Here is a 17,454-nt window from a genome sequence, read left to right as displayed (position 1 = left end):
TCCTGCCTTCTCCACATAACCTTTGACACCTTTACTTATCAACCTCTGCTTTAAATATACCCAATGATGTGGCCTCCACAACTGCCTAAGACTCCCCAACTCTCAACATCCACTCTACCTAGGCCTTTTAATATTCGATAGGTTTCAATGAGATCCCTCCTCACCCTCCAACAAATACAGGCCCAGAGCTTTCAGACCCTCATAAGGTAACCCTTTCATTTCTGGGACCATTCTCAGGAACCTCCTATAGACTCTCTCCCATGCCAGCACACCTTTTCTTAGACAAGGGGCTCAAAATTGCTTACAATACTCCGACCAATGCCTTATTAAACCTCAGCATTATGTCCTTGTTTTTGTAGTCTAGTGATTCTAGTCCTTTCAAAATTAATTCAAAATGACTTCAGAACATTTGCCTTCCTTACCAACAACTCAACTTGCAAGTTAATCTTTAGGATATCCTGCATGATACGTTCAGATGCTGTTCATAGACTTGAGTTCAGCATTCAACACAATCATCCCTCAGAAACTGATTGGAAAGCTAAGCCTACTGGGCCTGAACACCTCCTTCTGCAACTGGATCTCAGCTGGGAGATCGCAGTCAGTCCGAATCGGGAGCAGCATCTCCAACACCATCAAACTGAGCACGGGGGCTCCCCAGGGCTGTGTGCTCAGTCCACTGCTGTTCACTCTGCTGACCCACAACTGTGCTGCAACACACAGCTCGAACCACATCATCAAGTTCACCGATGACACGACCTTGGTGGGTCTCATGGTGGGTCCCATAGCAAAGAAAGCCCAGCAGCATCTCTACTTTCTGTGAAGGCTGAGGAAAGTCAATCTCCCACCCCCCCATCCTCATCACATTCTACAGGGGTTGTATTGAGAGCATCCTGAGTAGCTGCATCACTGCCTGGTTCGGAAATTGCACCATCTCGGATCGCAAGACCCTGCAGCGGATAGTGAGGTCAGCTAAGAAGATCATCGGGGTCTCTCTTCCTGCCATCACGGACATTTACACTACACGCTGCATCCGCAAAGGAAACAGCATTATGAAGGACCCCATGCACCCCTCATACAATCTCTTCTCCCTCCTGCCGTCTGGGAAAAGGCTCCAAAGCATTCAGGCTCTCACGACCAGACTCTGTAACAGTTTCTTCCCCCAAGCTATCAGACTCCTCAATACCCGAAGCCTGGACTGACACCTTGCCCTACTGTCCTGTTCATTATTTATTGTAATGCCTGCACTGTCTTTGTGCACTTTATGCAGTCCAGTGTAGGTCTGTAGTCTAGTGTAGCTTTCTCTGTGTTGTTTTTTTTACGTAGTTCAGTCTAGTTTTTGTACTGTGTCATGTAACACCATGGTCCTGAAAAACATTGTCTCATTTTTACTATGCACTGTACCAGCAGTTATGGTCGAAATGACAATAGAAGTGACTTGACTTGACTTGACTTGACTTGATGAGGACTCCTAAGTCCCTTTGAACCTCTGATTTCTGAATTTTCTCCCCATTTAGAAAACAGTCTTTGCCTTTATTCTTTCTACCAATGCATACAACTATAGACTTCCTTATACTATATTGCATCTGCAGTATTTTTGTCCATTCTCCCAATCTGTCCAAGTCTCGCTGCAGAGTTCTTGTTTCCTCAACACTACCTGTCCTTCCACCTATATTTGTATTGTATGCAAATTTGGCAATAAAGCCATCAATTGTGTAAGTCCTAGCACAAAACCCCTGTGGAACACCACTAGTCACCGACAGCCAAACCGAAAAAGTCCCCCTTATTCCCACTCTTTGCCTCGTGCCAGTCAGCCAACCTTCTATCCATGCTCGTGTACTACCTGTAATATTACGGGTTCTTACCTTGTTTAGCAGCCTCACATGTGGCAGCTTGTAAAAGGCATTCTCAAAAAACACTGACTCTCCTGAATGTTACTTCCTCAAAGAATTCCAACGATTTGTCAGGCAAAATTTTCCTTTAAGGAAACCATGTTGACTTTGGCCTACTTTATCATATGAATCCTCAAGTATCCCGAAACCTTATCCTTAACAATGAACTCCAACATCTTCCCAAGCACTGGCACTGATTAGAGTTTATCAGCCATATCCTTCCCAAGCTCTTCCATCAAGTTGTTCTTGTTTCCATCGCCTTGACAGAAGTCTCCAGCCATTCTGCTCATGACAGGCTTTCTGCCCTGCCCCCACACAGACTACAACTCATGATCAATTTCTCACCATTCACTTCAAAGAGTGGAAAATTAGCAGGGACACAAAGGATCTCAAGACTGCTTCATTCAATTCCCTTCCACCAAGCAAGGCTCCAGCTGGTAAAATATACCCCAGAATAAATGTTAACCTTCCAGAAGCCATACCCAAATCCAGTCACTTCTCCTTTTTTGCTCTCGGTCATTCCTTGGTTTCTCCAGCATAGACAGAGACATAGAGGAGTACAGCACAGGAAGAGGACCTTTGTCCAACAATGCTGTGCAGAACCAGCTAAAAAGTAAATAACAAAACTAATCCTGCCTACCTACACATTGTCCACATCCCTCCATTTTCCTAATATTCATTTGCCTATCTAAACATCTCAGAAAAGCCTCTAATGTATTTGCCTCATCACCAAACCAGGCATCTACCACTCTCTGATTAAAAACTTACCCCTCACATCCACTTTGAACCTACCCCCTCTCACTTTCAATGCACACCCTCTGTCTTTTTAACCCTCTCTCCTTCCCCCCCCCATTATTCTGATGATTTTATTCTTTCTATTTTTCTTTCTCCTGTCCTCGTTCACTCTCCTCCCTTCCCCAACTCATCACTGCAGATGGATTCCCTTTGCCAAGCAGAAACTCAGCTAACTGGTTGGGTCTGAAGGATCAGTGACAAAAAAATGACCCTGTTTCATGCCTTCAGAGATGCTGCCTGACCTGCTAAGCATTTCCAACATGTTCTCTTTTTAAAATGGGATAACCCGAACCGGAAAGCACCCTTCTAAATCATCTCTGTACCTTTTTAATGTCGTCATTCTGTGTGTTGTGAATGGAACGCAACTCCACAGCTATGAAGACCCAGTGTGCTCTCTCGGCTCTTAAACCTCAAGCTCTGACCAATGTCTCCTGCACATTTCTAGCTGCCTCCTGTAGCTGCTGTCCTAGTGAATATTAAATCAGAGCAGCCGGATTCGGGCCTGCGCGGGCCAGTACAGCACTGAGGATTATAAATTACGGCTATACAGCCCAAAACAAGTTGGCACAGATGGTAAGGGTAAGTAGAAGTCAGTACAAGACACCAAGGCCAATACATGTTGCAACAGGTCAGTACAAGCTGGTATAGGTTAGTAGAACAAACTGGTGTGCAATTGGCCTACACAATCCAGACAAATGGATTAAATTGGCAAAGGTAATGATGTGACTGTAGTGCGAGGATAATTAAATCACTTGCACCCTTGAGCAGTCAATGTGCACCCACAGTCCCACAGCTCTTCTGTACTCCAGTTTCCAAATTATTGGGCATCTGCCCTCCCCACTGATGCACCATCAATAACTCTCGGAGACGGGAGGCAAAAGATAGGCTATTATTAACTGCAAACGTGACCACAACATCCTGGAGACTGAGGGAGGAGCAGTGCCTCCAATCGCCTTTATACAGGGGTCTGTGGGAGGAGCCACAGGAGCAGTCAGCAGAGGGGCGTGTCCAGACAGGTGTATGTAGTTCACCGCACCCACGATCACATTTCCTTCCAGACTCCATACAATTGACCACTTTCTTTTGTCCAGCTGACCACTAAAACCTTCCAGCAGCTATAACTGTCTCACTGTGAGCCACCCAGCCTGCTCTGGTATCACCTGACATTGTAGTACTTGAGGGCGGTCTAAGAATTATTCTATTCAAGTCTAAGCGCAATTTTTCCATGTTTAACTCTTTCCACCTGAAATGAATCTCTTTTTATTTCTGTACTAACCTGCACTGACATTTTTAATTGCATCTTCTTGCCTCGATACTTACAACTTTCTTTCTTCTTCTATACTTAGACTCAGCGTAGTCTCAAAATGCAAGACCTCTCACTTAACTTCATTGGAATTATTTTGATCTTTGTACTCAGCGTTGCAGTACTGTTGTAGTCCTTGTTTTGACTTCTGCATTCTGTGGTGAACTACCTATATCTGTCTGGACACGCCCCCCCCCCCCCCCCCACTGACTGCTCCTGTGGCTCCTCCCACAGACCCCTGTATAAAGGTGATTGGAGGCACTGCTCCTCCCTCAGTCTCCAGGATGTTGTGTGGTGGTCTCTTGCTGCTAATCGTGGTCTCTTGCAGCTTATCGTTCGCCTGCCGTCTCCAGGAGTTATTGATGGTGCATCACATTCCCAGTTTTAACTCAGCTAACTTGCATCAGAAAACTTTACTGAGGTTGTGAGTTTTGGTATGTGAACAAAGTTTAGTACTTACATCATGAAGGGGGAATGCAGCTGAAAACACTTGTTCACTTAGGAGGTTTTCAATACCAACCTGGGACTTCCGCTGAACTCCATAAACAGTCTTTTCTAATATCTGATAAACCTGTCAAAGAGAAAAGTGAGGCAAACATCAGAATCTATAAAGACATCACAACCTACAAAGGACAACTAAATGTTAAATTGAGGGAAGGTTCATTGCCACAGTTATTAAGAATCAGACATATAAAATGTCAAATTTAAGTAACATTTAATATTTAGATTCATATTGTAAGTTTGATATTCACATTAAGGTTGTTTCTCAGAAATGAGGCCAGTGACTAGAGGTATACTGCAGTGTTCAGGGTCAGGAATCTTTATCTCCTTATATAAATGATATGGATGTGAATGCACAAGGTTTGATCAGTAAGCATGCAGATGACATGAAATTAGGAGGTGGTGTTGAAAGTGAAGAAGATTATTACAGATGACAGGGGAAGTGGGTCAAGGAGTGGCAAATGGATTTTAGTATCACTAAGTGTGAAGTATTACAAAACAACTTATAAACCGTAATGGAACACAGGTACTTAGATGTATAAATACACAGTTCATTGAAGATGGTGACACAGGTAGACGGGGGTGCAAAGGTCATTCAGTATACAGCCCCTGTTCAGTCAGGGCACCGATTCTAGGCTTTGGGGCAAGATGTCGATTCTGGGCTTTGGGATGTGATGTCGATTCTAGGCTTTGGGGCGTGAAGTTGATTCTGGGCTTTGGGACGTGACGTCGATTCTAGGCTTTGGGGCAAGATGTCGATTCTAGGCTTTGGGGCAAGATGTCAATTCTAGGCTTTGGGACGTGACGTCGATTCTAGGCTTTGGGGCAAGATGTCAATTCTAGGCTTTGGGACGTGATGTCGATTCTAGGCTTTGGGGCAAGATGTCAATTCTAGGCTTTGGGACGTGACGTCGATTCTAGGCTTTGGGGCAAGATGTCGATTCTAGGCTTTGGGACGTGATGTCGATTCTAGGCTTTGGGACGTGATGTCGATTCTAGGCTTTGGGACGTGATGTCGATTCTAGGCTTTGGGACGTGATGTCGATTCTAGACTTTGCGACATGATGTTGATTCTGGGCTTTGGGACGTGACGTCGGTTCTAGGCTTTGGGATGTGACGTCGATTCTAGGCTTTGGGATGTGACGTCGATTCTAGGCTTTGGGGCAAGATGTCGATTCTAGGCTTTGGGATGTGACGTCGATTCTAGGCTTTGGGGCAAGATGTCAATTCTAGACTTTGGGACGTGATGTCGATTCTAGGCATTGGGACATGATGTCGATTCTAGGCTTTGGGACGTGATGTCGATTCTAGGCATTGGGACATGATGTCGATTCTAGGCTTTGGGGCAAGATGTCGATTCTAGGCATTGGGACATGATGTCGATTCTAGGGTATGGGGCAAGATGTCGATTCTAGGCTTTGGGATGTGACGTCGATTCTAGGCTTTGGGGCAAGATGTCGATTCTAGGCTTTGGGATGTGATGTCGATTCTAGGCTTTGGGGCAAGATGTCGATTCTAGGCTTTGGGGCTTGATGACGATTCTAGGCTTTGGGACGTGATGTCGATTCTAGGCTTTGGGGCAAGATGTCGATTCTAGGCTTTGGGACGTGATGTCGATTCTAGGCATTGGGACATGATGTCGATTCCAGGCTTTGGGATGTGACGTTGATTCTAGGCTTTGGGGCAAGATGTCGATTCTAGGCTTTGGGGCTTGATGACGATTCTAGGCTTTGGGACGTGATGTCGATTCTAGGCTTTGGGGCAAGATGTCGATTCTAGGCTTTGGGGCAAGATGTTGGTTCTAGGCATTGGGACGTGATGTCGATTCTAGGGTATGGGGCAAGATGTCGATTCTAGGCTTTGGGATGTGACGTCGATTCTAGGCTTTGGGGCAAGATGTCAATTCTAGGCTTTGGGATGTGACGTCGATTCTAGGCTTTCGGAAGTGATGTCGATTCTAGGCTTTGGGGCAAGATGTCGATTCTAGGCTTTGGGACATGACGTCGATTCTAGGCATTGGGACATGATGTCGATTCTAGGCTTTGGGACATGACGTCGATTCTAGGCATTGGGACATGATGTCGATTCTAGGTTTTGGGGCAAGATGTCGATTCTAGGCTTTGGGATGTGATGTCGATTCTAGGCTTTGGGGCAAGATGTCGATTCTAGGCTTTGGGATGTGATGTCGATTCTAGGCTTTGGGGCAAGATGTCGATTCTAGGCTTTGGGGCTTGATGACGATTCTAGGCTTTGGGACGTGATGTCGATTCTAGGCTTTGGGGCAAGATGTTGGTTCTAGGCTTTGGGGCTTGATGACGATTCTAGGCTTTGGGACGTGATGGCGATTCTGGGCTTTGGGACATGATGTTGATTCTGGGCTTTGGGACGTGGCCTCGATTCTGGTCTTTGGGGCAAGATGTCGATTCTGGGCTTTGGGGCGAGATGTCGATTCTAGGCTATGGGGCAAGATGTCGATTCTAGTCTTTCGGACGTGATGTCGATTCTAGGCTTTGGGACATGACGTCGATTCTAGACTTTGGGACGTGATGTCACTTCTAGACTTTGGGACGTGATGTCGATTCTGGGCTTTGGGACGTGATGTCACTTCTAGACTTTGGGACGTGATGTCGATGCTAGGCTTTGGGACGTGATGTTGATTCTGGGCTTTGGGGCGCGATGTCGAATCTGGGCTTTGGGGCCTGATGACAATTCTAGGCTTTGGGATGTGATGTTGATTCTAGGCTTTGGGACGTGACCTCGATTCTGGGCTTTGGGGCAAGATGTCAATTCTAGGATTTGGGACGTGATGTCGATTCTAGGCTTTGGGACGTGATGTTGATTCTGGGCTTTGGTACGTGATGTCGATCCTGGGCTTTGGGGCAAGATGTCGATTCTAGGCTTTGGGGCAAGATGTCGAATCTAGGCTTTGGGGCAAGATGTCGATTCTAGGCTGTGGGGCAAGATGTCGATTCTACGCTTTGGGGCGTGATGTCGATTCTGGGCTTTGGGACGTGATGTCGATTCTGGGCTTTGGGACGTGATGTCGGTTCTAGGCTTTGGGATGTGACGTCGATTCTAGACTTTGGGACGTGATGTCGGTTCTAGACTTTGGGACGTGATGTCGATTCTAGGCTTTGGGACGTGATGTCGATTCTAGGCTTTGGGACGTGACGTCGATTCTAGGCTTTGGGATGTGACGTCGATTCTAGGCTTTGGGGCAAGATGTCGATTCTAGGCTTTGGGGCGTGATGTCGATTCTAGGCTTTGGGACGTGATTTCGATTCTAGGCTTTGGGACGTGATGTTGATTCTAGGCTTTGCGGCGTGAAGTTGATTCTAGACTTTGGGACGTGATGTCGCTTCTAGACTTTGGGACGTGATGTCGATGCTAGGCTTTGGGACCTGATGTTGATTCTGGGCTTTGGGACGTGACGTCGATTCTAGACTTTAGGACGTGATGTCGCTTCTAGACTTTGGGACGTGATGTCTATTCTAGGCTTTGGAACTTGACCTCGATTCTGGTCTTTGTGGCAAGATGTCGATTCTGGGCTTTGGGGCGAGATGTCGATTCTGGGCTTTGGGGCGAGATGTCGATTCTGGGCTTTGGGGCGAGATGTCGATTCTGGGCTTTGGGACGTGATGTTGATTCTAGGCTTTGGGACGTGATCTCGATTCTGGGCTTTGGGACGTGACGTCGATTCTAGGCTTTGGGACGTGATGTCGATTCTGGGCTTTGGGGCAAGATGTCAATTCTAGACTTTGGGACGTGATGTCGATTCTAGGCTTTGGGGCAAGATGGCGATTCTAGGCTTTGGTGTGTGATGTCGATTCTAGGCTTTGGGATGTGACGTCGATTCTAGGCTTTGGGATGTGACGTCGATTCTAGGCTTTGGGGCCTGATGTCGATTCTAGGCTTTGGGGCAAGATGTCGATTCCAGGCTTTGGAGCAAGATGTCGATTCTAGGCTTTGGGACGTGATGTCGATGCTAGGCTTTGGGGCGTGACATCGATTCTGGGCTTTGGGGCGTGACGTCGATTCTAGGCTTTGGGACATCATGTTACAGCTGCATAAGTCATTGGAGAGCTGCATACAATTTTGGTCATAATTATATGAAGGATGAGATTAAACTGGAAAGAGTGCAAAAAAGAGTTACTAAAATGTTGCCAGGATTAGTGGGCCTGAGTTACCGGGAGAGGCTGGCTGGACTAGACTAGGGAATCCAAACTAGGGGACATAGGCTTATGGTGAAAGGGAAAAAGAGTTAGGTGATTTAGGGGCAACATTTTCATTCTGGGGGTGATGAGTATATATTATACGCTTCCAGAGGAGTTTTGGAGGCATGTAGAATAATAATATTTATGATGCACTTGGTTAGGTACATGGAAAGGCGGGGCTCAGAGGGTCAAATGGAGGAAATTGGGACCAGCTAGATGGCACTTTGGTTAGCATTGACCTTTTGGGCCAAAGGGCCTGTATCCAAGCTCTTTCACTCGAAGTGGAATTTTTTTTTTAAAAAGCAGCTGGTTTAAATTAGGAATAAAAATATGAAATGCTGGAAACACTCAACAGTTGAGGCAATGGCTGTGAAGCAAGAAACAGAGTTAATTTTTAAGGCTAAAGAGCTTTCAATAGAACTGGGAAAGAGAACCAGCAAGGGAACTTTATGCTGCAGAGGGGATGACTGAGGGCTGGATATGAGAGCCTGATAGGATGAGGCCAGGGTTACTATGGTTTTATCCCCATGATCATCTTCCCTTTTTGTCAAGCTCTCCTTTTGTTATCGCTGGAGTGTGAAATTTTGTAAACAACACCAAAATCCAATCAAATCTTATATGATAAGTTGGACTTCTATAATCCGACGAACTCCTGACATGCCTGTAGCTTTACACCTTCTTGCCTGCCTGCTATGTAACTGTAACACCATATTCAGCAAATGCTCCCATGGTACACTCATTCAGAAAGTCAGGAGACATGGGATCCTGGGAAACTGGTCTGTGTGGGTCCAGAATTGGCTTGCCCACAGAAGGCAGAGGTTGGGAATAGGTGAGCATATTCTGAATAGAGATCAGTGACTAGCGGTGTTCCACAGGGATTTGTTCTGGGACCCCGCTCTTTGTACTTTTATAGAAGATTTGAATGAGGAACTGGAGGGATGGTTTAGTAAGTTTGCGGATGACATGAAGATTGGTGATGTTGTTGGGAACTTAGAAGGTTACAATGGGACATTAACAGGATGCAGAGCTGGACTAAAATGTTGCAAATGTAGTTAAATTCACAGAAGCACAAAATTATATAATTTGTTATGTCATACCTGAAGGCAGAAATCATGGCAGGATTCTCGGCAGTGCGGAAGAACAGAGGATCTTGTGGTTCATGCTGGTAGATCCCTCAGGTTTGCTGCGCAAGTTGATGATGTGGTTAAGGTGGTGTATTGTGTGTTGGCCTTTGTTAGTTGTGTGATCAAGTTCAAGAGTTGCAAGCTAATGTTGCAATATAAAACTCTGGTTAGACAGTATCTGGAATACTGTGTTCAGTTCTGGAATATTTTGAGAGGGTGCAGAGGAGATTTACGAGGATGGTGCCTGGATTAGAGAACTGAGCAAGCTGGAGCTGATTTCCCCTTCTTTGGAGTTAAGAAAGATTAGAGTTGACTTGATGGAGGTGTATAAAATGATAAGAACCATAGATGGGGTAGACAGCCAGCATCTTTTCCCCAGGACAGCAATGGTTAATACAAGAGGACAAACTTTTCAGGTGATTGGAGGGAATTATAAGGGGAATCCTCAAGTTGTTTTAGAAAGAGTTGAAAGTGCACTGAGTGCACTGTCAGGGTGCTGGTAGAAGCAGAAGCATTAGGGACATTTAAGAGTCTCTCAGATGGGTGCATGGATGAAAGAAAAATGGAGGGCTTTGTGAGAGGAAAGGGTTGGATTGATGGTTGAGTAGGTTAAAAAGTCAATACAGCATTGTGAGCCAAAGGGCCTGTACTGAATTTTTGCATCCTTTGATCCAGATTCTGCATTCTGTTATAATTTTTCACTTGTACAGTATTGCATCAATGTACCAATACGATGAAATGATCTGCATGGATAGCATGCAAAACAGATTTTTTTCCTACTGTTCCTCAGTACATGTGAGAATAATAAACCAATTTGCCAAAATGTAAATCATTTATAAGGATTGTAAAGATCATAGATCCTCTTGAAAACTCACTTGCCATTTTCTGCTATTTGAATTGCTACTTTCTGTCCAGCTAGCAATTTCCCATGCCTTGTCCTAACTCTCACTTTCCCCCAACTCTGATGAGGGGTCTTTGACCTGCTTCCTTTATCCTCTCTGCACAGATAGTGTGATCTTCCAGCATTTTATATTTTTATTTTTAATTTAAATTTTATGATCGGCTTAACCAAGCAGAGTGACTCCTGCTGACAGAAATTCAATATTCTTATATTACATAGCAACCTTGATCCCAGGAAAATATTTTTCATAATCAGATGGAGGAAGGTTCAAAGAAATATAGGTGGGAACTTGCCAAACTTGCAAAGCCAGTGGCCAAAGTATGGAGTCTCGCTTCAGGCTGGAAATGTCGCTGAGGCTTCAATACTTACTATTTCATGTCTTTGTGTGTTAGAGAAGAAGTCTTCTTGATTGTTTCTATTTAAGTACCTGCACAGAAAATAAGCTTTTGAATGCAGACATTTATTTCTGATTTCCAAAGATAGAAAACCTGCTCAGGTGAACAATCCCAAAAATAATCCAGGAGCAGCAGTATCACACCACAAACAATAATGAGATTAACCGATGGTACAATCACACTACACAAATACCCAATTTCTGTAGTTCCATTTAGTGCTGAGAAGGATGAGGAGTGAGATTTCACACATCCTATAAGGAGGCATTCACACAGTTGGCCATTAACTTGGTTAAGGAGGTGGATTTTTTCAAAGGATCCCAAGGGCTGGGTAATAGAATCCCAGAATTTTTTCAGTATAGTATGGAAAACAATCCCTTTGGGCCCATGTCCATGCTAAACAAGATGCCTGACCCAGCTAGTCTCATTTACAGTATCTGTGTTTGTCCCACATTCCCTTTTCTATTGTAATTGGACTCATCTCTACAGCTTCCACCGTCAACTCATTGCACATACCCACAGCCTTCCATGAGAGAAAAAAAAGGCTTCCTCACAGGTTCCTTTTAAATTTCCCCCTCTCACCTCAAGTCTATCTCTTCTAATTTTAGTCTCTCAGCATATCCAATCTGTGTCCTGTCCTGGTAAATTTCATTGTGAATCTTTTCTGTACCTTTTCCAAGTTCATGACATCCATCCCATAGGCAACACAATACCAACCTTTCCAATTTGGAGAGTCTAAACTGGCAGGTGTAATATTCTGGTGGAGTGTTAGGAACATCTTGGTACATGATATTGTAGATGTTCAGCTTTGATAGGAGTTCCTGTGACCAATTGGAGCTACAATTTTCTGATAACTGAAAGAGATAACATAACAGCCATTAAACCCAAGGCCTTTTCAACGACTTGAACGTGGGCCCAGTTCAAATGGTTCAGCCAGGGTATCTAGGCAGTCTGATTCTGATTGCTTGGTTGGTGAAGCTCATCAGATGATTATTGCTGCCATCCGAGACAGGCCAGCATTTTGTGCACCCGATTTCTTACAAGCCACAGCACCTCTGCTACTGAAGCGTACTTTTAGTTTCGCATTCAGGATAACAAGTAAAACCATAGCTAGGAACTTGCAGTCTGATTCAGAACCAGGCAGCTTAGCCCAGAAATTGCAGTCCCTGCCTCCAAGCCCAACTAGGCAATTCAACCCATTTAGTTTAGGAACACAGGGCTGTTTACCTGTATTAAAAATTCACATCTTCCCGTTGTCCTTTGAGTTTACTGTCTTTATGCATTTGTCTCTCTCTGCCTTTCCAACATACTCTCTTAGAAGCAAATGTGCAGATCAATGTTCGAGTAGCAGTGTCTCAAACTGTGGCCCTTGTGCCTGCATCTTTCTGTATTTGACCTTTGTTTACTCCCCATCCATTACATTCCTCTGCTGGGGCTATGGTCATCTGTTCTGACTCCTCAGCCTAAGGATAAATTTGTGAATGCCTTGACTGAATGAATAGAAAGCTACATATCCGAGTGCACTGATGACCCCAAGTTAAGAGGGTGCAACGGCGCTGTCTCAGAATGCCAAAGACCTGGCTTTAACCAAGACTTCAGTCGCTGTGGAGTTCCGGTGAACGCATGGGCCTCCCAGGGCTCTCCAGTTCCCTCTCACAGCCCAAAGACACGTGGGCTGGTAGGTTAATGTCCCATAGAGTGGTAGAATTTCAAATGAGTCACTGGGAATGGGGAGAATGAAATAGAAGTAATATAGGATTATTATAAATGGATGGCTGATGGTCAGCGTGGACTTGGTAGCCAAAGGGCCTGTTTCCACTGATCGTATCACTTGTTTTCATAGCTTCATTGCAACCACTGACTCTCCGTTTCCTGCCAGCAACTTGCTGAACAGATCCCTGTAAATCTGCTCAGCTAGTGTCTGCTGGCTGTAGAATTACACCTGTCTCTCAGCTCACTCGATCAGTAAGAGTTACTGTCGTCCAGGGTCTGAGTGACTTCTGCTTCCTTGCAGTGAGTGGCCTTTTCAAAACCACAGTACCTCAATCTGTGCATTAAATCCACCATGATCACTGATATATCTCATGCCTCAGGACTTAAACTGGGAACTTGAAAGTCCCTGTCGGAGATCCAGCAGTCAATTGTCCATGACTTTCAAGGAGTCTCCCCAAAGGTGTATAAATCTGCCTAGGTCTGGCTCTCTGCAGATGGTGGAAACATTCCATATATCCATCCTGTCCTATTGCAGAACAACTATGTTCTATTCACATGTGCAATAAATTCCCATATCATCTTCTCTATCATGTGACTCCACTTTTTGCACAGTATCCAAGTGGGTCCATGGATATTTCCAAGATACTGCATATGGGAGTCACCTTCTTTATCTGGCGCTAGCTTCTTTGGGACTGTGGAATATGCCCCTTCCTATTGCAATGGTAATACTGGGCCATGTTGAATGAGTGTTCTGAATCTCAGCATCTCCCTCAGCGTTCAGAGCAATGTTTCCATTTTTTTATTTGCTTGCTGTGACTGTGATTTGAGTCACTGGAGAGACTCGAAAGCTGGTGATAAAGGGCCTTGATTCACGATTGCCTGGAGACGCTCTCTGTAAAGTCTCCCAAAGTCAATGTACATCACATTTTTATAGTTTAATACAATTTCAATAAATACTATGACATTATTCCAATATTTTGGACTTACAATGCTTCCTTTGACCTGCATATCTACAGCAGAAGACAGCTCTGAAGGTTCAAACTTTGAACATGCTCTAAAAGCTTCTGGGGAGATCCCAGACACATCCTTTCCGTATCGACTCTGTCCAGGCTTTTCAACGTTCGGAAGGTTTCAATGAGATCCCTCTCCCCCTATCCTTCTGAATTCCAGTGAGTACAAACCCAAAGCTGTCAAACGTTTCTCGTATGATAACCCTTTCATTCCTGGAATCATCCTTGTGAACCTCATCTGAACCCTCTCCATTGCCAACACATTTTTTCTTAGATAAAGAGCCCAAAACTGTTCACAATACTCAAGGTGAAGCCGCACCAGTGCCTTATAAAGCCTCAGCAACACATCCATGTTCTTGTATTCCAGACCTCTTGAAATTATTGTTAATATTGCATTTGCCTTTTTCACCATGACTCAACTTGCAAGATAACCTTTAGAGCATTCTGCACAAGGACTCCCAAGTCCTTTTGCATCTCAGATTTTTGGATAGTCTGTTCATCTACTTCTCCTACCAAAGCACACAATTGTGCATTTTCCAAGATTGTACTTCATTTGCCACTTTCTTGCCCATTCTCCTAATCTGTCCAAGTCCTGCAGCCTACCTATTTCCTCAACACTACCTGCTCCTCTACCAATATTAGTATCATCTGAAAATTTTGGCTTCATTGATATACAGCATAAAAAGCAGTCCCAACACCGAACCCTGCGGAACACCACTAGTCACTGGCAGCCAACCAGAAAATGACCCTTTTATTCCTAATCACTGCCTCCTACCAATCAGCCAATGCTCTAACCATGTAGTAACTTTCCTGTAATACCGTGGGCTCTTAACTTGCTAAGCAGCCTCATGTGTGGCAGCTTGTCAAAGGCCTTCTGAAAGTCCAAATATACAACACATACAAAATCATATTGTGTTCACTGTCTGCTAAGGGTTCTTTTACCATAAGCTCCCTAATCACCTCCCGTTCATTACATAACACCCAATCCAGTACAGCTGATCCCCTAGAAGGCTCCGTGACAAACTGCTCTAAAAAGCCATCTCGTAGGCATTCAACAAACTCACTCTCTTGAGATCCATTACCAACCTGATTTTCCCAACCGACTTGCATGTTGAAATCTCCCATGACAATCATAGCATCGTCCTTTTGACACATCTTTTCTATTTCCCGTTGTAATCTGTGGCCCACATCCCAGTCACTGTTGGGAGACCTGTATATAACTCCCATCAGGGTCCTTTTACCCTTGCAGTTTCTTTACACAAGGATTCAACATCTTCCGATCCTACGTCACATCTTTCTACTGATTTGATGCCATTCTTTACCAGTAGAGCCACATCACCCCCTCTGCCTACCTTCCTATCCCTCTGATACAATGAGTAACCTTGGATGTTTAGCTCCCAACTACAACCATCCTTCAGCCATGATTCAGTGAAGGCCACAACACCTTACCCGACAATCTGTAAAAGGGCAAAAGAATATCCACCTTATTTCTTATGCTCTGTGCATTGAGATATCACACTTTGAGCACTGTATTTGCCACCCTTTTTGATTCTGCACCCTAATGCACTGATACTCACCCTGCTGTCTGCAGTTAAGTCCCATCATCTGCCTGCTCTTTCCTTACAGTCCAACTGCATACTTTCATTACCTTTTCACCATCCATCCTATCGTGAGTCCCCTCCCTTCCTCTGCCAAATTAGTTTAAGCTCTCCCCAATAGCTCCTGCAAACCTGCCCTCAAGAATATTGGTCCCCCTCGGGTTCAGGAGCAACTCATCCCTTTTGTACAGGTCATGCCTCCCCCAGAAGAGATCCCAATGATCCAAGAACCTGAAGCTCTGCCCCCTGCACAGGTTTCTCAGCTATGTATTTATCTGGTGAAACATCCTGTTTGAACCCTCACTGGCACATGGCAGAAATTACTACCCTGGAGGTCCTGCTTCTCAGCTTTCTGTCTAGTTTTCTAAATGCTCTTTTCAGGAGCTCTTTGCTTTTCCTTCCTATGTTATTGCTACCAATATGTACCAAGACATCTGGCTGCTCCCCCGCCCCCAAAATGCTGCGGAGACGATCTGAGAAGTCCCTGTCCCTGACCCTGGCATTTGGGACACAGCATACCATCCAGGTGTCCCGCTCACTTCCACAGAATCTCCTGACTGCTTCTCTGAATATCATTACCACTTCCCTCGTCCTCGTCTTTACCTTCTGCACCATGGACCCATGCTCAGTGCTGGTAACCTGGTCTCTGTGGCATTTCCCTGGGAGGTCACCCCCCCACAACAGTGGCCAAAATGGTGTATTTATTATGGTTGTGAATGGCCACAAGGGTGCTCTGTGCTAACTGCCTATTCATCATCCCATTCCTTCACTCACCCAGCGATTTGCCTCCTGCAATTTAGGGGTGACATAACCCCATAGTCGTAAGTTCTGGCTGATGCATACATCACATGTCACTTTACTTTGCAAACTATATCTCTGTGTAGCCAGCCCCTTGCTATGGGCCAGCAGCTTGTACTCTGCAGACTATGCTGCTTGCAAAGCTAACCTTTTAACTTCAGACTAATTACTGCTTGTCATTTACATTAAGAACTTAAGGCTGGTTCTTACTTGAATTAATATCTGCTCTAGTCACATAATTACATAACTTCACAATAATCCCTAACGCTGCCCATATGACCTATGCACTTACCACCTCGTGCTGAACCCATTTACAATGCTCACATGACTGGGCCATGAACCATGATGACCTCTGTGCACTCAAAGCTACCCCACATTCTCACATTCAACATACCAACTCGCTTCACTTGAATGCTCCCAACAACCTCTGACGGGGATGTGCTCAGAACTCTCTGTGACCTGTGAATCAGGACCTCGATGGCTGATGTCCATCTCAGCAGCAACATACCCTCTCTCGTCCCTTGGATTGCTGGCTCCTTGCCCTCCCAGGATGTCACTGAAGTTATCCACCTAGAGAAACAACTCAACACAGTCCACGGAACTGCTTGCTCTGATTCAGCTTCCAATGTACTTCACACGTATCTGCTCCTAGTTAGAGTACCCAGCTCACTAGACCACTCCATTTCCCTCACAAGCAACATCCATACTTGTTACCAACGTAGCCTGTGCACAGGAAATCCTTTACTAAGGTCAGGCAACCTCGGCAGACGGCAGAGTCTGATACAACAATGCATCAAGGTGACACCACTCAATTCAAAACCTCCACTCATTTATACCATAGCGATTAAAAGCATCACCCAGCCATCTGACGAAAAAGGTCCTGAACTTGCAGGATCTGGACCATCCGCCTCTGTGGCTGGGTCTTGGGAGAGAGGGTACATGAGCAGTCCAAAATCATGATTTTGGACTTCAAAGCTTTGGACAATGCCCGGTCAACAGATTGCCTGGGTGGTGTTGCAATGTGTGCTTCAGGGTTGCCAGATTGAGAGAAAGTGGTGGGGGAACAATTCACATTGATCAATGCCTCTTACATCTGCACAAAATTCACCCTTCACCAAACAAAGCTCCAGCACACCCACTGAATCTTTCATTATGTATCAGCCTCTTTTCTCCACCCTTTTAATTTTCCATTTTGTGTCCTGGTAACTGAACAAGT

At 45.0% G+C, this 17,454-nt stretch overlaps 1 protein-coding gene across 2 annotated transcripts in view; it reads right to left on the bottom strand.

Moving 5' to 3' along the window:
- The window catches only part of LOC132381492 (anoctamin-7-like), a 196,531-nt gene that overhangs the window by 94,800 nt on the left and 84,277 nt on the right, over positions 1-17,454 (bottom strand). Inside the window, exons 6-8 of one of the 2 annotated variants that reach the window (XM_059950934.1) lie at positions 11,837-11,973; positions 11,097-11,154; positions 4,448-4,558 (exon numbers count right to left, since the gene is read on the bottom strand). In XM_059950934.1, the coding sequence (XP_059806917.1) occupies positions 4,448-4,558; positions 11,097-11,154; positions 11,837-11,973 (306 nt within the window). The remainder of the gene's footprint in view (positions 1-4,447; positions 4,559-11,096; positions 11,155-11,836; positions 11,974-17,454) is intronic. The other variant, XM_059950943.1, reaches the window with a different exon arrangement.

The sequence above is a fragment of the Hypanus sabinus genome, chromosome 2, assembly GCF_030144855.1.
Source record: "Hypanus sabinus isolate sHypSab1 chromosome 2, sHypSab1.hap1, whole genome shotgun sequence".
Taxonomy (NCBI): Eukaryota; Metazoa; Chordata; class Chondrichthyes; order Myliobatiformes; family Dasyatidae; genus Hypanus; species Hypanus sabinus.
The sequence above is the reverse complement of the archived record's forward strand: the minus strand, read 5'-3'. Positions and strand labels throughout refer to the sequence as shown.